Source organism: Terrapene carolina, unplaced genomic scaffold, assembly GCF_002925995.2.
Source record: "Terrapene carolina triunguis isolate 2854851 unplaced genomic scaffold, T_m_triunguis-2.0 Scaffold85, whole genome shotgun sequence".
Taxonomy (NCBI): domain Eukaryota; kingdom Metazoa; phylum Chordata; order Testudines; family Emydidae; genus Terrapene; species Terrapene triunguis.
In genome coordinates, this window is record NW_020664436.1 from 25344854 (window position 1) to 25361701 (window position 16848).

General features: G+C 38.2%; 1 protein-coding gene across 2 annotated transcripts in view; it reads right to left on the reverse strand.

The window, feature by feature from the left end:
• The window catches only part of FAM120B (family with sequence similarity 120B), a 92428-nt gene that overhangs the window by 18728 nt on the left and 56852 nt on the right, over positions 1-16848 (reverse strand). For both annotated transcript variants that reach the window (XM_024203863.3, XM_024203862.1), the window contains exons 7-8: positions 3452-3658; positions 857-965 (exon numbers count right to left, since the gene is read on the reverse strand). In XM_024203863.3, coding sequence (XP_024059631.1) covers positions 857-965; positions 3452-3658 — 316 coding nt within the window. The remainder of the gene's footprint in view (positions 1-856; positions 966-3451; positions 3659-16848) is intronic.

Below are 16848 nucleotides of genomic sequence, written 5' to 3' on the forward strand. Positions count from 1 at the left end.
AATGCCAAACAATGTGGCAATGGAAAAAAGAGATGTACAGATAAAAAACCCAAAGCACCCAGTACAGAGGACATGACATATATCTTAAGACTCCATACACTTATCAAGGTTATCAAGAAGCTTCCATCCACTTACATAAACAACACAAAACAAAGGGCGGGGAGGAAAAGAAAGGATTCTTCTTACATTTGTGTATAAATATGATCAAAAGCCTGAGACTTGATTAAATCTTTCCTCTTGTTGTGTGGATAACATATAAAATCAAGAGAACCATGCCCATTTCTATTATCTGCATTTCATTAACAAATAGGCACAAAGGATAAGTAATTGTGCAGTAACAGTATTTTAAAATGCATCAATTGTCATTAGAACTGATGCTGACTCAAGCTTTAAATTGAGAATAATTACAAAGTATTTTGAAGCATCAGCATTCACACAGACTGAGCTGTGAAAAAATATAAATGTGTGTTCAAAACCCTTCAATGCTGTTAATCCTGAAGAACACTTCCTGAAAGCAGAATGGGAAATCCTGAGTCATCTAATTGCTACAGAACCAAAATAGCTTTAGTCAGTAAGTACAAGAACAGTCATTATTCTGACAGTAATCATTATTGTATTTACTGCATACATACATTTTATTAGCTGTGTAACTGGATGGAAATATTATTTCACCTAAGTTTGGGAAATCATGAAATTTTCTAAAATCAGGAAGCTTTGACTGAAATTCTTCCTTCAGTTAGTGTCAGCAAGTTCTCCCAGGATTTACTTAATTGACAAATTGCCTGGGGGAATTGTTGAAAGGTAATAGATATCATCAATATAGTGGCGTTACTGGTAAAATTAACATGATGCCAACCTGTGATAAATCCATTCCCTCGCCGTCTGCTCTGAATTGTTCTTTTCTTTACCACGCAAGCCTTGCAAATGAATGACTTCAGATTCTGGAACTGCGTGTGCAAAGATCCCTGCAGACAGTGGGCTTAAATCAATGACTGTGGTAGGTTCTTTTTCTCTTTTCAAGAGTAGCACCACTATAACACCTAAACAGCAATCAAAAGAATTTGGCTAGTCCTGCCTCATAGTATCTTTTGGTTTGTCTTCTTCACGAACCAAAGCTAAAAATATTCCATAATGAAAGAGGATTCTTGGGGGGAGGGGGAGGAAGGAGGTATTTGTTTCCTCCCTTTTCTTAATAAAGTTTGCTTTTCTTGCTCTACTCATCTCTGTAAATTGCTTTGCATCCCTTGCTTTCTATTACACTGTCTTGCCTCTGCAGACAGACCTGACTAGACCTACCTAACCATTACCTTAGGCAACGATGGCTAAGGCAACTTGATAAGGACTGATGCATAGATGCCTGTGTTTATTACAGTGATGGAAACTGAATCAGCGAGAATCAAGTCTGTGCATTTTACTTCATATACCCCAAGAAACACTTCACTTAGCAGAATAACTTCAGCCATATTTTAGATATTTGTTGATTGATAGAATATAACCTAGACTAAAGATAAAAGGAGAAATATAAGTCAAAAGACTTGATTTGTTTTGATCCTATGGAATCCTGTTTTGATGGAAAAGTCCAGTTGTCCAGAGGACAAATAGAAGTCATTTAACTAAGGTCCCAATATAGCAAGGTGCTGCATTTCCTGAACTTCCACTGATTCAAATGGGATTTTTCAAACACTAATTACCTTGACATGATCAGGTCCTAATAACTTACCCATTTTTTTTAATTTTTGGAATGGTGGTAGAGGTTAGGAGAGAGTGCAAGGGTGGGGATTCTCTGCCTACAAGCTAGTCTGCTGATTCTCACAAACCCAAACTGATTTTCATTGGGACAACAATTCCTTCAGTAACTAAGAGGAGACCCAAATGGCTACTTGATAAGGTTGAAAGGTTGACAAGATGGTCACTGACTAACTAGAGAGGTTTAACTAGCTCCTGGTGGAGTTCAACTCACCCAAAGCTTCAGTTAATTTTCCTAACAAAGTTTCTACGTTGACAAACCTGATTATCGATACAATTTTGTTCACAATTTGTAGCTTTATTTTTCTGTCAAGTTTCTATAGTTAGATCCCATTAATGCTAAAATCCTCCCCAGGCATTTTTGGGAGAAGAAGCTCAGAAAGTGCTTATGAAGAAAGGAGCAATTTTTTCACCTTTTCAATAGCGGAACATCACCCATAGAGTAATTTTCTGAATACAATGCTGTAGCTCTCAGTAGATCAGATTTATGATGCTTATGGGAAGACTGCTAAGAAATAAATACTGAAAGATCTTGGCTCCCAGCACTACGTCAAGTTGTGCCAGGAAATAAGTACTAATTGTATCTATAAAGCTAACTTTATAATAGCAGCAACAACCAATCACATAAGTTTGTTGGGTTGCCAATGTCCACAGCTAAACTGGCATCTCTAGGGAATGCGTCCGAATCCTTGCCTTTCAAACTGAAAAGTTGGAAAACTATTTTATTAGTCTGGGAGCTCTCTCTGCCAAATCTGTAGCATAACTAAAAAAAGAAAAAGATATTCAAACTACTCTAAATATTCAAGAGTATAGACTGACTATTTTTCCACAACAGAACTGTTCGCCTAGGGAATGTTTAGACTACAATAAAAGGTGTCTTTAAAAAAAAAAAAAAACCTACTGTAGATATGTTAGTTAGTCCACCACCTGTCTGTGACCTGCCAATCTTCTGTGGTTTTAAATTAAATAGGAAAATATAAATGTATTTCTTTAATCTCCCCTGTTGCTGTGGGAAAGGTGCACGCAAACAACAGGAGAAACTATCAGCCTAATCCAAAACCCATTGAAATAAAAAGAAAGATTCTCATTGACTTCAATGGCCGATTTGGATAAGGCTGTGTATACCACTCCTGCAACTGACTCAGCTTGGTAAAATCCCTACGCCTGTATGGGATCATGCTTAAGACAGGAGGGGTCCACCCACATAATCAGTTCCAGGATTGGGGCCTAATTGGCTACAAAGGAAAAACAGTTAAACTGACTATACACAAAATGCTGTCAAATGTACTAAGTAAGCAAACTGAAAAAGCAGTAAAATAATTTCTCTAATATCTTTATTAAGGAACCTTTATGAATTCCTCTGAAATGTTTATGGCAGAAGTTCTCAGAAACACTTTAATATCAGAAACTGCAACACATTTTGTAATTCTCATTTTTTAAGCAGATGACCAATTTTGTATTTTCTTATTGTTTTTGAAGCAGCAAAAAACTATAATAAAAGTAAAACTAACCTCTCCAATAGCCTCAACATTAATTTTACTTGTATGCGGGCCATAGGCAGAGGAGGTCAGCTGGGAAAGGGAGGGGAGGGGAAAAGGTTGAAATGAGACCAATGAAAACCTCCATTTTAAAATAAAAAATATTGATGGGTACAGTTTTTCAAGTAAGAATGTGTGACTTTTGAAAGGGATGTGTATATACTCACATTGCCCTCCAAAAGCTCCTCCAAAGAACACCCTCTGTGTGACTGCTGATATTTCTCTTGAAAAAGTTTTCCATCAAACACCTTCCAGGGCATCAAATCATCCATATTCATTGGAAAGCCACAGGCACTATTGGCCATAATCAAAGTTGTAAGCCCACGAATGAAGAGAGAACCAAGCTGTACAGCTCTGGAATCAACCTGGACAAGCTGTTGAAATTAAAAACACAGACACCAGAGGATCTAAGTGAACTTCTGATGATTCCACCATAACACAAACTATACCAAGCACAGGCCACCTCTGCACCAAACAATAAGAATGATTCTTGATGCTGGCTTTAGGCCTGGCGAACTCTGATATTTCTGTCCTCTACCCCCACAGGTGCAAAAGAGCTTTGTAGCATCATCAAGTTTATTTGTATATTGTGGTTTTAATTCATTGAAGTAAAGGAATTTGTGAAATTTGTTTACAAGAAATAAGGAGTTCAATAACGCACTCGAGTTTAAAAAATTGATATACTTAAAACTAAAAATTGGCTCAGTGAAAGACCAAAGAAACAAGTAAAGTAAATTATAATCTCTACAATACTCCTTAAATATTAGCAGTTCACTATAGGGATTCTTTTGGTGTAATTTAAAACTTTAACTGAAATGATTAATTGATTCATAGACTTTTCATAACTGGGTCAAATGAGAAATGTTACCACACTTGATGGAGACCATACAAGCTATAAGATTTGAAGGAGCAGGGTTAATTGTGTTCAAATTGTAGAAATATGTTAAACACTGTAAGACTTCCTCTGCCAGCAGTCCAAAGGTCAAATAATTTCTCTTCAATGTGGATTTCTTCAGAAGAAATACTGGAATGGTAGCGACATCATCTAAAAAATACAAAATGAACCTAAAACCTTGCAGCTAGGCAAGGGATTTAACCGGCTGCCATGCCAGAGTACAAAAGCCATAAAAGCTCTGGAGCCAGCAAGGGGACAATTCCCGATGTAGGCATTGCATGGGCAGGTCGAGGCTGCCTTCTGAGCAATGCCACTTCCACGGGCCCTGGCACAGGAGTCTGCCAGGTGCAGGAGGGCTTCATGCTTGGCAATGCCACCCTTGATAGAACAGCCCATGGAGGTTGCCATAAATTAAGGCAAGTGCCCCGGCTGCATAAGTTACATCAGGGGCTGCACTGGCTCTGAGAGTAGCCCATATTAGGGAGGGCAGAAAGGTGGCTTAAAGCCTCCTTTGTCTACCCTCTATTCCATAGGGCTGTGAGTTCTCTGCTTAAGGTGCAACATAGAATCTCAGCCATTATCACTAACAATAACAGCAGCTTACAGCTTGAAGGATCCCAAAGAGATTCAGAAACTATGTATATACAGCACCTCTGAAAAGCACCTACAGAGTGAAGATAACAGTATACAGAACACTGAACTGCACTCGATTTTTACCAAGGGACAGCATAGCAAAACCAAAGAGGCACAGACTCTTTACCGGTCACTTGGAGCAAACCAGGCCTCAGATTTTAAGGTCTCATCCAAAGGATCAACACACAGTAAAGTATAAGGAACATAATGTATCTAGCTCCCTAGGGCGAAGAATTTCTAAGTAATCCCTATTGTTATTCACTAAACTGAAGGATGTTGTGTAATTCAATTAGATGAAATAGAAGTTTACCCAATTCTAATACCATATTCAAGATGAAGAAAAAAAAAAAAAACCATACAAACCTGGATCATTTAGAACTAAAGTTGTCTCAGTGACATGCCAAGGAAATGATTATAGCTCCTTGTAATTTTTTTGAATTATATATAATTGTACTTAATGAGATGTACCTTGTCATCTTCAAAATGAAACCTGCTTGGTTTGTGATTATGAAATAAGATTTAGTAAGAGGGAGTATAGACAGAGGAAAAACACTGATGGGAATCTTCAGGATTCCCTCTGGGGTCAACGTAATTCCTGCTGGGGGAACCTCCCAGAATTCTATCATCCTTCAACAAGCTTTTAAGCCCCTTAAATACAATTATTTTGTATTACAGTAGGCTAAGTGTGAGCATAAATCAAGTTCCTAGAACCTGAGTTATAAACAGAATGGGAATATTGAACCAAATTAGCCGAATCCCAAAGGCTAACATTGTAATACACTTTACTCCAACCAACTACAATAACATTACCAAAATTTATAATGACACATGCCCTACATAGTTGTTCTATTAATTTTAGATTAATGCCAAAAAAAAAAAAAAAAAAAAAAAAAAAAAAAAAAAAAAAAAAAAAAAAGAAAGATACAGTATATTTCAGACAGATTCTGAAATGCCATCTTCCCTAGAAGACTTCCCAGTACTAATGTTCAGGAATTTAATTGTAGAACACAAAAATTTTCACAAAGCACAATGAAAATAGCCTTCAATACCTGTCCATGGTTCTCACTATAAACCAGCAGTTTACAATCTTTGTAATAAGAAAGTATCCTATATTAAATGTGATTTTTATTGTATGAGGATTTTACGTCTGAGATTTTCTTCGTTCGTTTTCTGAACTAAAATGGGGTACCTGCAGCATACTTATTGCTTTTCTGGTGTGATTCATTCACATCCATTGCTCTCAGAGAACTCATCTTTTCCCTTCCTAATCCAACCCTCCTATTTTGTCTGTTTTACAAACATGGAGAGGAGAATAAAATGAGAAGTTCACTAACCTGAAGACTGAGTTCATAATGTATTTATTGCACCAGAAGCAGTGAATCATTAATTATTAATAATAATTACTACTATTAGTTATTTGTATTACCTCAGTCATGGACCAGGATCCCATTGTGGATAACTAAAAGACAGTGCTTGCCCCAAAATGCTTATAATCTAAATCTAGTGATTAGGGTAGATAGACTCAGGGACTTTAAGGTCAGAAGGGACCAGCATGATCATCTAGTCTGACCTCCTGTACATTGCAGGCCATAGAACCTCACCTACCCACTCCTGTAATAGACCTCTAACTGAGTTACTGAAGTCCTGAAATCTTGATTTAAAAACTTTACATTACACAGAATCCACCATTTATTCACATTCAAATCAGCAAGTGACCAATGCCTTATGCTGCAGAGGAAGGCAAAAAACCCCTAGGACCTCTGCCAATCTGACCTGGGGGAAAATTCCTTCTTGACCCCAAATATGGCAATCAGTTAGATCCTGAGCATGTGGGCAGGACCCACCAGCTAGACACCTGGGAAACTCAGAGCCCTCCCCAGTTAGTGTCCCATCTCTGGCCATTGGATAGATTTGCTAAGTCACCGATAGGCCATATGCCATAGTAGGTAATCTCATCATACCATCCCCTCCGTAAACTTATCAAGCTTAGTCTTAAAATAAGTTAGTTTTTTTGCCCCCACTACTCCCCTTGGAAGGCTGTTCCAGAACTTCACTCCTCTGATGGCTAGAAACCTTCATCTAATTTCAAGTCTAAACTTACTGATGACCAGTTTGTATCCATTTCTTCTTGTGCCTACACTGTCCTTAACTTAAATAACTCCTCTCCCTCCCTGGTGTTTTCCCCTCTGATGTACTTACAGAAAGCAATCATCTCTCTTCTCATCCTTCATTTTGTTAGGTGAAACAAGCCAAGCTCCTTGTCTCTCCTCTCGTACGGTAGGTTCTCCATTCCTCTGATCATCCTCATAGCCCTTCTCCCGTTCCAGTTTGAATTAATCTTTCTTAAACATGGGGGACCATAACTGCACTCAGTATTCCAAATGAGATCTCACCAGTGCCTTGTATAATGGTAATAAAACTTACATATCTCTACTGGAAATACCTCAGCTGATGCATCCTAAGACTGCATCAGCCTTTTACATGGCCACATCACATTGGCAGCTCACAGACATCTTGTGATCAACCAACACACTTAGGTCTTTCTCCTCTTCTGTCACTTACAACTGATACGTTCCCAGTTTATAAGAAAAATTCTTCTTGTTAGTCCCTAAGTGCATGACCTTGCACTTGGCACTATTAAATTTCATCTCATTTCTATAACTCGTTTTTAAGGTTGCACAAATCTTCTTGTATAATATTCCAGTCTTTCTCCATAGTAGCAGTACTTCCCAACTTTATGCCATCCACAAATTTTATTAGCACACTCCCACTTTTTGTACCAAGATTATTAATGAAAATGTTAAATAAGACTGGTCCCAAGACTGATTCTTAAGGAATTCTACTAGTAATCTCCCTTCAGCCTGACAGTTCATCCTTCAGCATGACCCATTGTAGTCTCCCCTTTAACAAGTTCCTTACCCACCTTTCAGTTCATTTATTAATCCTCATTTTCTCCAATTTAACTAATAATTTTCCATGTGGAACTGTATCAAATTCTTTACTGAAATCCAGGTAGATTATATTGACTGCATTTCTATTTTCTATAAAATCAGTTATTGTCTCAAAGAAAGAGATCACATGGCACAAACTGCCTTTTGTAAAACCATGTTGTATTTTATCCTAATTATTGTTTACCTCTATGTCCTCAACTACTCTCTCTTTCAAAATTTGTTCTAAAACCTTGAATATAGCTGAGGTCAAATTAATGGATTCAAACTGTAAGTCAAACTGTAGTTTCTTGGATCACTTCCCCTCACCCCCATTCTTAAATATAGGTACTATATTTAAAATCTTCCAGTTCAGAGGGTACAACCCTCGAGTTTATGAATTCATTAAAAATCCTTGCTATTGGGCTTGCAATTTCATGTGTCAGTTCCTTTAAGATTTTTAGATGGAGATTATCCAGGACTGTTGATTTGGTTCCATTAAGCTGTTTGAGTTTGGCTTCCACCCTGGATGTGGTAATTTCTACTTCCATATCCTTCTTCCCATTAGCCACCCTACCAATGACCCCAGGCTCATCATTACCCTTCTTAACAACAGAGGCAAAGCATTCATTTAAAATGTCGGGCCAAACCTAGATTATCTTTAATCTCCACCCATCCTCAATGCTTAGCGGCCCCACTTCTTCTTTGTTTGTTTTCTTTTTATTTATATGGCTAAATAACCTTTTACCGTTAGTTTCAATTTCCTTTGGAAGATCCAACTCTGCTTGGCTTTTGGCAATTCTCACTTTTTCCCTACACCTTCTGACCTCAAAGAGGTAGCATTCCTTGCTGATCCATCCCTTTTTGGCCTTCTCCTTTCTCTTAATAACCTGTTTGAGATGCTTGTTCATTCAGTTTGCTCTGCATACTTTCCCTACAATTCCCCACCCCCCTTCCTTGGGATGTAGGCTTCAGATTGTTTCTGCACAGATTGTAAGCACAGATGATCTTCAGTGGGATTCTATATCTCCCTAGAGGAGGAGAGTGAAGGTGAGACAAGATTATAGTGATCAACAGGTGGGTCAGGCTATGGTGCTATAAGTAGGGCTTTGGGAGGCATTCACAGACAGAGCACTGTTGTCACGGGATGGACTCTACCTGAGTGGGCAGGGAAATAGACTTCTGAGATGGAGGATGGCACAATTTATTGAAATAACTTTAAACTAGGAATTCAGGGGAGATGGCGGCGAGATTCTCAAGTAATCTCCATGCCTGATCCTAGATACAACAATGGAGAAAGAAACAACAGAGGATAGAAGAATGGACATCAAGAGGAAAGGTAGAGCCAAAACTAATGACACTAACAGTCAGGTATGTGATAATGGCAGTAAAATGACAGTACCTAATTGAGCGAGGAATCTGGGCGAAGCCAAGTAGAATCAAAGATCTTTGTACACCAGTGTAAGGGTTCCTGGAGAACAAAATGGAGGCACTAGAACTACTGGTGCAGGAAGTGAAACCAGATATTATAGGGATAACAAAAACATGGTGAAATAGTAGTCATGACTGAAATACAGATATTGAATGGTATTTGCTTTCAGGAAAGACAGAAATAAAGGTAAAGATAAAGGTAGTGGAGTAGCACTGTATATTAATGACAAGGTTGACTGCAAATTAGAAGTGATGGAATGGATACAAGGAAATCTGTTTCAGTCACAATCACTTCTGGAAAGAAAGGTTACAAAGGCTCCACTGGGATAGTGTTTGGGGTCTGCTACAGACCCCCACGGTCTGATTTGCAAATGGCTAAAGACCTCTTTTTAATATTTTAATGAAATAAATACTGCTGGGAATTGTGTGATTTGTGGTGGACTTTCATTTCCTAGCTATAGATTGGAAGACAACTAATAATGGTAGAGCCCAGATATTTCTGGATGTGATAGCCAATAAATGTCTTTGCCAAATAGTCACCAAACCAGCAAGAGGTGATGTCATTTTAGATTTAGTATTGGTAAACAGCAAGGACCTCATAGAATATCTGGTTGTAGAGGACAACCTTGGCTTGAGTGATCATGAGTTAATTCAGTTTAAAATAAGTGGAAGGATAAACAAAAATAGGCCTGCAACTGAAGTCCTTAATTTCAAAAGGTCAAACTTTAAGAAATTAAGGGAATTAGTTAGATAAGTGGACCTGAACTGAAGAACTCAAGGATATGAATGTGACGGAAGCTTGGAATTACTTGGTTATGTTTCTGCAAGTCTTGAGGTTTCCCTTCAGCTTCCTCTCTCCTCCCCTGCTATCATCCACTCAAATCACCTTCATAACTCAACCGTAATTTGTAGCTGCCTCTCCAAACCTTGGATCTTCTCTTCCGTCAGATCTATCAGGCGACATTTCAGACAAATGAAGTACCTGTCAGGCATCCTCTCCAGAATAATGTACATCCTGCAGCTTCCGCATCCAGTGATCTTCATTGTCTCTTCCATTCCTCAGGTCTCTACCACTGCTGCCTCTGTAGCTGTCATAGCCTTCCCTCCTAAGCTCCTGTTCACTGTGCCTAAGGAACAGGGCCTTGCTTCCTTCTCCTCCAACAGCTCTCCACCCAAACTCCTCTGTTTTCAGCTCTGTTTGTTGGCTCCTAGTAAAAATACTACCCATCCTTCTCAGAAGGATGTTGATGAGAATCAGTGTCTGCAAAATGCTTTGAGATCCCTGAATTAATAGTGCTGCAATATTACCTATTTGATAAAACTACAGATTGGCTTTCAATATTTAAAAGATTAATAACTAATAACTAAGAGTTTGGATCTCATAGTCAAGGTAGAAAGCAGACCCACAGATTATGTCAGGAAAAAAACCCATTGGTTTTAAATTTATTTTTCAATAGTATAAATCTTGCATGTCACTGTACATAGAGGACAACAAGTAAAGAGACTTATTGTGTCAGCAGTTTGGGAACAGAGAACCATCATCATTACTGATAGCAGTGTTGACAGTCTCAGAGAGACAACAAGGACTGCACAAGTATCAAGTTTGCAGATGACAAAATTGAAGGAGTGGTTAACAGCAAAGAGGACAGATCACTGATACAAAGCAATCTGCATTGCTTCACAAGATGGGCTCAAGCAAATCATATGAGTTTTAATATGGATACAAGTAAATGTATATATGTAGGAATAAAGAAAGTAGGCCATACTCATACAATGGGGGACTCTATCCTGGGAAGTAGGGACTGAAAAAGATTTGGGGGTCTGGTGGATAATCAGCAGGACATGAGCTTTCAGTGTGAGGCTGTGGCCAAAGGGGTTAATTCAATCTTTAGATACACAAACAGATGAATCTCAAGTTGGAGTTGAGAGGTTACTGTAACTTTGTATTTGGCATTGCTGCGACCGCTGCTGGAATACTGTGTCCAGTTCGGGTGTCCAAAACTCAAGAAGGATGTTGATAAATTGGAAAGGGTCCAGCAAAACGCCACGAGAATGATTAAAGGATTAGAAAACATGTCTTAGAGTGATAGACTTAATTAGCTCAATCTATTTAGCTTAGCAAAAAGAGAAGGTTAAGGGGTGATTTGATTACAGTCTGTAAGTACTACATGAGAAACAAATATTTAATAATGGGCTCTTCAGTCTAGCTATAACATCATACAGTGGCTGGAAGTTGAAGTTAGGCAAATTTAGACTGGAAATAAGGCACAAATTTTTAACAGTGCGAGTAATTAATCGTTGGAACAACTTACCAAGGGTGTTGGTGGATTCTCCATCACCAGGAATTTTAAAATCAAGATTGGACATTTTTCTAAAAGATCTGCTCTAGAAATTATTTTGGGGAAGTTCTATGGCTTATGTTACACAAGACGTCAGACTAGATTATCACAATGGTCCCTCCTGGCCTTGGAATCTATTAATGAGAGAACTACCTTGTAACCCAAGCTGAACCTGTCCTCACCATGGCTCAGACACACTGTTGGAAAGGTTAAAGGAAGTTCATGCTGCTGTTGATGCTGGTGGACCTGTTTTGAAGATAGTGGACTTCACTCTCAAGGGATGTCAATCCAGCACCTTTCTTGCATGTTAAAAATAATTGTTTGGGGCTTTTTTTTTAAATTACAAATAGAAATCAATATTGACAAGAATGAGGACTACAGTTAGCACAGTGAGTTCTTTATTTTAATAAGCAGGAAATGCAGTCACTCAAGAGTAGAGTTTTTTTCCCCATGTCTGGAAACGAACAAATAAAACGAAAGCACAGTGAGCCTGCAACGAGTCGACACACATGGCAAACCTATGGGGATGCTCACAGCTGCTTGGTGTCAGCAATGCAAAGATGTCACAACGAGGATAAATGGAAAATTCCAAAAGAAAAGACAGGCTTGCCTTTGAGGGCATTACACCCTACAGATTACTTTTTATTGGAAATTGCATTTGTCCTTTTTTGTTATTTTTATAAACACAGGACTCCCATGCATGATGTGAGACAGAGTACTAGGATTCTGCTGCTGCGCCTACCACCAACTGATAGCATTTGTAGGAAGGACAGGGGAAGTGTGTGAGAACTGCTCCTCCTACCCCAGCTGCTTGTGCTGTACTCTTGCCACTGCTCTTACCAACAGCAGCTTCCCACCCCATAACATTTTGGGGAAAAGATTATTTTCCCAATTTACCAACATTAATTGAAGATTTAAAAGTGAACTTAGAGTTCATTCACTTTTTTTAATCACTGTAATTGAGGTTGTTGACACTGCTCTTAGGGGGCCTATTCCTAAGCCATGCTGTATATATAATCTAACTTTAAAAAGAGATACAAAAATATTATGATACCCAGGATCAGTAAGATGGAACACTCATTTGATTAACTTGAGAAATCTGATCTCTGTCGCCATCTCAGATCTTTTTCTGATCTACAGACACAAGCCTTGATCCTGCAAATTGTTGGCGTGGGCAGATACCAGTGTCCATCTGGAGCGCCACAGACTTCAAAATTGGGATCTGCATAGGAGCAGGGGTGCTCACATTGAGCAGGTTGTGGGATGAGCGCCACAGATTGTAGATCTTTCTAAAGTTATTCTAAAGATTTTTTGGCTGATTTGCCCAACCTGTTTGGGGAGGAGGGGAGAGTCTTTGATTTGGAATGTATACTTCCAATTCAAACTGTATCAGCCTATTGAATTCCTGAACCAAGTGCTAGTGTCACAGAGGTAACTACTGATAATGAGATTGTCTGGGGGAGGGGACAGAAATCTGCTGATCAATGTGGAGCTCATTACTTTTCAAGTTCGAGCTCAGAAAAAATAGTCACATGTGTAGGGAAATTCATCCATACGTGACTGACATGTCTAGATCAACTCAATTAAGGAAACAAAACAGAATTAGTTTATTAAATGTAGTGCAGACAGAGCAATATTTTCATCCAGCCAAGTTAAAAGTCGTTTTTAGAAGGTGGTCAATATTTTCTTGTTCAGATTTTGAGGATGCAAACATGGCTTTAGATTTTTGGGGCCAGATTTTTAGCTCTCAGCTTCTTCTTACATGGATATACGCAACCATATTCTGCAGGTGCAAATTCTTGCCCATGCACTTCAAAAACTGTACTATGTGTGTGCATACAAGTTATAGAATATGAACTCACAAAATGCATTTACTTTAATGGGTTCTGTTGATGCAAATTCTAACACATGCGTGTGCAGATTTTAGCATTTTTAAACTGCAAGGGCAAGTGTTTGAACATGCACAATGTGGCTGCAGGTATGATCACGTAAGTGAGGCTGGAAAGAGTCCTAGCTGAGACCAAGAAGATATGATGGGAATATTTAATTATTTTACACTCATTTACCTGACTTAATTAACTGTTTAACAGAACTTCATTGCATACATATTAATATTATGTAATTGTGCATGTTGATTGGCTACTTTAATGGGATTGTAACATTTTATTCTATTCAGGTTTATACTATACCCATCATGGTGGTATAAAAATAAATTATGGTTTATTTTCTACACTGAAACAAGCAAAGGTCTAGTATTTGATTTAGTGCATTTATCTTTTCCTTATCTTGTGTTTTCTTCCTCTTGGCTTGGTAGGGTATAGGCCACATGTTGCCTATACACTATTTTTAAAATTAAATATACATTTAAATAAACAAGAGATTACAAAATTACCTGAATAGTCTGTAGCTTTTATTCATACTTTAGAGACATGAAAGCATTGCCCATAAAGCAGCATGCTTCTGTCTATATACAAAAGAAAATTCAACAAAAGACATCATTCAAACAGATTCCAGGACAGGTTAGTACTTGCTAATTCCTGATTAAATCAATCAATACAAGAGCAGTAATTAAAACAAATGAAATCTGATCCAAGTAGCTTAAACTGCTGGAACTCAAACCAAATGATGGTGATCGGAATCTGAAGCTATCACTTTTCTAAACAAACTGGTTCTTTTAGATTAATCTGTGCTCGATCAGTATACTATTAGAGCAGTGATTTTCAACCTGTGGTCTGCAGACCCCTGGGGATTCACAGACTATGTCCAAGATTTCCAAAGGGGTCTGAACCTCCATTCAAAAATTTTAAGAGGTCCACAAATGAAACAAGACTGAAAACCACTGTACTAGAGTTTCCGTTCTATTTTGCCACTTATGAAAGATTACCTCCTATCCTACGTTTCCAGCTCATCTCTAACATAAGTCATTCTATATTTAACTGTACTGAAAATATGCTCAGGCAACAAATACAGTGAAGTAGATTATATCTTAAAACTTGCATTAAAGAAAAGCAAAACTTAGCTTTGCTCTTCATGGAAATTGCTGGGAGGATAAATACAAATCATGTTTAAAGTACAGATAAACAAACTCTACCAAGTGATACCAAGGAGACAACCCTTACTATAGTTAAAGTCTCAACACTGGAAAACACCACAGAGAACAAATTTTATGAGTGTCAATATGAAGTTAATCTTCCCCTGACAGAGGCTTTATTTGCACTTGGAATTCATCCTAGTTCCCATCAGCGCAAATCCCTAGTGTAGACTGGCATAGCTGAAATAACCAACACCTGTGGTGAGGCAACTTGCCTTGTTTTCAAGCAGAGATAAGCTACAATGTTGTGCATGGCGGTTTGCCCTATCTACACTAGGGGTTTACATCAGTGCTGTGTTACAATATTGGTTGGCAACCCAGGGCTGAAATTCCACGAAGACAGGTATGAGAGAGTCAAGTAGCCACCCTCCACCTGAAAAAATTCTACTGCAAACTGCAAATCACTTGGTAACGGAGATAAAGATGGCACAAGGGAACTTCAGATCTGAGTATCTACGGCCTTATCTACACAAGGTTGTTTATTTTATTTATTTATTTATTTTTGGTTAAGATATCCTACTGTTGTTTCCATTGCATCAGCTCCACAGTAGAAGCAGACAAGACTCCTGTGGCCACCAGAACAGTACCATGACAAGTAAAGCTGGTCTGAGCAGAGTCTGATGACCCATGGCCAGGTCCTCAACTGATGAAAACTGATGTAACTCGACTGAAGTCAATGGAATGATGCCAATTTACACCATCTGAGGATCTGGCCCATGGCACTTTAAACACCAATGGCTGCCTGGAGCCTTGTCTATACCAGTGGGAGCACTGATAAAACTGAACTAGGGATAGCAATGGTGGGAAATTTTAGTGTAGACACAGCCTAGTCAAGGTGGTAACTTTAGTTGGCATCAATCAGCTTTATGCAACAGATTGTTGAAAGAGTTATATTTCACCTGCTTCCTTGGCTTGGCTGAGTGAAAAAAGCCAGTATTTTGGAAACACGCTTATGGTGTGTTCTGATAAAAGACTACAGCTTAAGCTAAGCTCTTCCTGCTTAGACAAGGTGGGTGCAAAGGCAGCGTGACTGAAAAGAGAAGGAGGTCCCTGTGCAGGCATCTGGTGGGACAGAAAACTAGAAAAACCAGTTCTTAAATGTTCCTAATACTTCCCAGTAAATATTTAACAGTAAACAGCCCAACTGTTTGGTGTTTATATTCTAAGGAAGGTTTATGTACTGGGTTTTACTGGCAGGTTGGTGTAAATGGATACTTCTGTTGAACAAAACAGCTATTTACATTAAGCCAAAAAACACAGAAGTGAACCTAAACAAAGCTTCAAATATTGCTTTACCTTTGGGTGTTCTATAAAAAATAAATATCAAAACAAAGCAAGAAACACACTACAAATATGGTACTGTTTATTAAAAACAACCAGTTAAAATTAATTCTAGAGTTTATAAAAACTTTGCTTTTAGTTTCTGATTTCATGAACAAAAATATGTCTTCCTCAGAGAGCTCCCTCTCAGATATACCATAAGTACTTATTATAAATAGGATTTACTGCAGTTGAAAAAGGAAGATGTTTGCTAGTACTCAGTTCAACTCTAGAAACTCAATGTGATAATATAGTTATGTAATGGACAATATCAGGGCTTTCAGAGCTTTTATCAGAAAAGATATAAATATGGGTTCTTTTCCTTTTCCACTTGTATTATAATTGTAGAATCAAATCTTGCTCAGCTCTGATCCAGAATTTGTATTGGGTTAGTGATAGTACAAAACACATCTATATAATATTTGCATAAACTTTCACAGATAACTTAAATAGGCAAACCATCTGTTTAACTGTCACACACCCAGAAGCCATACCCATAAAAAAGAGCAGATTCACTCCGTATTTAATGTATTTTACACTCTCTCTCAATGGGCAATCTTCTGTACCTTCTGAAAGCTTATCATGGAACACCCTCACCCACTATACACACCTGCTTCCTAACAAAAATTACAGTTAATATTTTACTGGGGCTTTCATTATAACCTTCCCTGCCCCATGTTCTATATGTTATGATTTTTTTTCCTTTTTCAATGCTTGGTCTCAGCCCAAAGTTTGGTTCTGTTTTGTTTTGACTGCAAAAAATTCATTTGTCCCTTTCTGAGTCATGAAAACACAGGAGAAACAAAAAACACTACACCCCTTTTCCCACTATAAAAACATCCACTATCTCCTCTTTTTTTCAGCTCCAATAACGTCTTACTACATGCTTCAAAGACTAACATTCTCCCCTCAAAGTAAAGTATTTTCT